Here is a 3283-nt window from a genome sequence, read left to right as displayed (position 1 = left end):
GCACCCGGCCTCGCCTAACGCCCGCCCTGCGTCCCGCAGGAGAGAAGCTGGCAAGACCCACGCGCGTGCGCTTTGACGCGGAGATCGCGCATCACCTCCTGCGCTGGGAGCCGGGACACAACCACACCAGCGATGTCCGCTACGAGGTGGAGCACAGAGTGTGAGTAGAGCGACGGGGGCGCAAGGGGGTTCGGCCTCAGCCCGGGATCGGATACCGACAGCGCCGCCAACCCAGCCCCTGGCACCCGCCCGTGCCGCTCTCACCACCGGCACTTCTCCCTGCAGCTACGGCAGGGAATCCTCCTTGATGGGCATCCCAAACTGCATGAACATCTCGGAGCACTCCTGCGACCTCACGTACTACACCCTGGACCCTGCCCTGCGCTACTACATGCGGGTCAGGGCCGTGTCTGGAAACCACACGTCCCTGTGGCAAAGGACCAACTCTTTCTCCCCGCTGGAAGGTAGGTCGGGTGCTTGTCCCGTGGCTGGGGGCAGGAGGCTTCAAGGTCAGGGTGCCAAACTGCTTGGGAAGAACTTTGGGACAGAGGAGAGCGGGGATGTCTCTCTCCACCCCTTCCTGGAGGGCAGCCAGGCTGCGGGGTGGGATGGGACAAACCTAGGACAGGCGGCACCGGCCACGGGGAACAGTCGCAGCTCGGTCTGCTGCTGCAAAGGCTCCTAGAGGTGCAAACGGGAGAAAACCCTAAGGTGCTCTTCCAACCGGCTTGTCCCCAGCCAGCCTGCGGCTGTCGGGCCAGAAGCTCTCCGTGACGGGCAACACCATCCACGTGCAGCTGCGACTGCTCCTCAGGGCAGGGAACCTCACCGTGAAATACGACGACATACAGAAGTACGCGAGGCGGTACCGGGTGTTCGTCAGGAGCGCAAAGGACAACCGGACGGTGAGAGGAGTTTCGGGTCCTGTGCTGTCCTCATCTGCCACGTGCAGTGCTGCTCAAGCTGAAAAACACGTTTTTAAAGCGCAGGCTTCTGTAAAAGTTAATATTGAGCTTTCTCACAGCCGCAGCATGGCAGAGAGATTTCTCTGCACATTTGACCGCAGCAGGCTCCCCAGCTCTCGTCGGGATTGTGGGTCGAGCTGCTGTCAGCCGCATTGCTAAGCACCCCGGGGACTTTCCCCAGAGGACAGTGGAGGAGGAGGGAGGAAAGCCCAGGGCCCAGCACTCCCGCAGGAGCTGGGGGCTCTCAGGTACCAGCCTGTGCTCTGCTCGTTGCAGTACGAAGTGATGGAGAACGTCACGGAGATCAACATCAGCAACCTCTTCTGGAGCACGGAGTACTGCATCAGCGTGGAGCCCAACGTGGCCAGCCGGCACATCCACGCCATACGTACCGCCGAGCAGTGCGTCTCCATCGGCAAGGGAGACAGTAAGTGGTGGGGGAGCCGGGGAAAGGGGGTGCCTTATGGGACATGGAGCCTCCTCAGCCTCCTGGCCCTGGGGGCATGGGGGTCTGCACCAGGGCAGCCGCTCCTCTCCCCCGCTGCGGGGCCTTCGTGCTCTGTGCACCCAGGACTCTGCCTTTCCCCCCCTCACCTGGGCATGGCCTCTCTTGCAGAGAGCTTGGAGTTTGTCCCGAGCATCTTCATCTCCTCTTTCATCACCCTGTTGCTCCTGAGCCTCCTGGGGATTCTGCTGGTGTGCACCTACATAAAGAAACCCGTGAGGCCACCGTCTGTCCTGGTAAGGCAGCCGGACACACGGCACAGCGAGGGTGCAGGCTGCGGTAGCTGCTGGGAGGTGATAAGCAGGGACGGAGCGCGTCTCACTCCCTGTTTTTCTCTCCCTCCCAGAAAACTTTCATAAAGCAGCACTCGCTCTGGGTGGAGCAGGAGTCCTCGTCCTCGGGCAGCCCGGACGCCGACTCCGTCCAGCAGCTGTTCCTGTGCCAGAAGGAGCCCCAGCAGGACGGCGTCCCCAGCAGCAGCACCAGCACAGCCCAGCCGCCCCTGGAGAAGGGCTGGAGGCTCCCAGCGTGGCCCGAGGACCAGGCGTGCCTGCTGGGGACCACGGGGAGCCGGGACAGCAGCTGCACCAGCACCGACAGCGGCATTTGCCTGCACGCCTCCTCCTCCGAACTGAGCTACTCCTCAGGCCCTGAGCCCCAGGGCGACAAGCGGCGGCTGCCCGCTGGCGACGACAGTGGCATGGGCTTGGAGAGCGCCTGCCCTCGCCCCACGTGCTCCTCCGGCAGTGGAAACACCGGCCCCACGGAGGCCGGGCAGCCCCACGGAGGGGAGCTTGGTCTCTCCCCCGCCGCCGCCGGCCAGGACAGCCAGCAAGACGTGGAGTTCCGCGGGTACCTGCAGCAGTCCAAGGGCACGGTGGAGCCAAGGCTGGACCCAGCCAAGGAGGTGGCCTTCTGGAGCCATGCAGGACCCCTGCAGGGCCCGGGCAGCACGGACGTCATGCTGGATGTAGAGTGCTCCGAGCTGGCTGTGGCCAAAGGGTATTTGAAGCAGTCCACCCCCGAGCATCCCTGCAGCCATGCACAGGACCTTGCTCCATGGGGTGCCGCTCGGGAGTCTGCTACCTGGGACTTTTCTAGCCACGTGGGACCCCGAACCCCTGCTCTGCTGAGCTATGGGGCTCCGGGTGCTCCCCTGGCCTCCAAAGCCGGCCCCGAGCTCCTGAAAGCTCCCTTGGACCTGAGCATCTTCAACACCGACCTCCTGGGGACTCTGCCCCTCATCTCCAGCCTCAGCACCAACGAGTGGCTCACGCTGCAGCTCAACCCCCTGAGCCTGCTCAACGGGGACAGCAAGGACAGCCGGCTGTGAGCCCTCCCTGTGCCGGGGAGCGGGCGCCCGCCAGCCCCACACCCTGACCCAACTACCTCTTCTTGCCTCTGCCCATGGGGAGCAGCTACTCCGATAAGCTACCGCCGACCCCTGAATGTTAATTATCAAAGCGAGGGGTGCCCCGGCCAAGACTCGCCCAAGAAGCACCGGCTTCGTTCCTTCTGGGGCTGCTTTGGCCCTGGCGCCGCTGTGGCCAGCCCCCAGCCCTCCCTGCCCCTTCCCTCCTGCCAGTCTCCGGGGTAAAGCAAATGCGACACGGGGACGGGCTGCACCGGACAGGCTCGGACCCCAACTACCAAGCCCAAGGTTGCACACCAGGACGTTTCCAAAGGGCGATGGTGCCCCATCTGCCCTCCCCAGCAGCCCAGCGCAGGGCACGCAGCCTCCGGGCTCATGGCCAGCCTCGGGGCCCGGGCCAGCACCAGCCCTGTGCTTCCCCTCCCCACTTCCCCCTTCCCC

At 64.7% G+C, this 3283-nt stretch overlaps 1 protein-coding gene across 1 annotated transcript in view; it reads left to right on the top strand.

Annotated features, from left to right (window-relative positions):
* IL10RA (interleukin 10 receptor subunit alpha) overlaps positions 1-2845 on the top strand; it is a 3959-nt gene extending 1114 nt beyond the window's left edge. Inside the window, exons 2-7 of the mRNA XM_035892496.1 lie at positions 40-160; positions 286-464; positions 739-905; positions 1242-1392; positions 1582-1706; positions 1817-2845. Of these exons, the coding sequence (XP_035748389.1) occupies positions 40-160; positions 286-464; positions 739-905; positions 1242-1392; positions 1582-1706; positions 1817-2803 (1730 nt within the window). The 3' untranslated portion in view covers positions 2804-2845. The remainder of the gene's footprint in view (positions 1-39; positions 161-285; positions 465-738; positions 906-1241; positions 1393-1581; positions 1707-1816) is intronic.
* Positions 2846-3283: the final 438 nt, after the last annotated feature.

Source organism: Egretta garzetta, unplaced genomic scaffold (assembly GCF_000687185.1).
Source record: "Egretta garzetta isolate BGI_Z169 unplaced genomic scaffold, ASM68718v1 scaffold134, whole genome shotgun sequence".
Taxonomy (NCBI): Eukaryota; Metazoa; Chordata; class Aves; order Pelecaniformes; family Ardeidae; genus Egretta; species Egretta garzetta.
The sequence above is the reverse complement of the archived record's forward strand: the minus strand, read 5'-3'. Positions and strand labels throughout refer to the sequence as shown.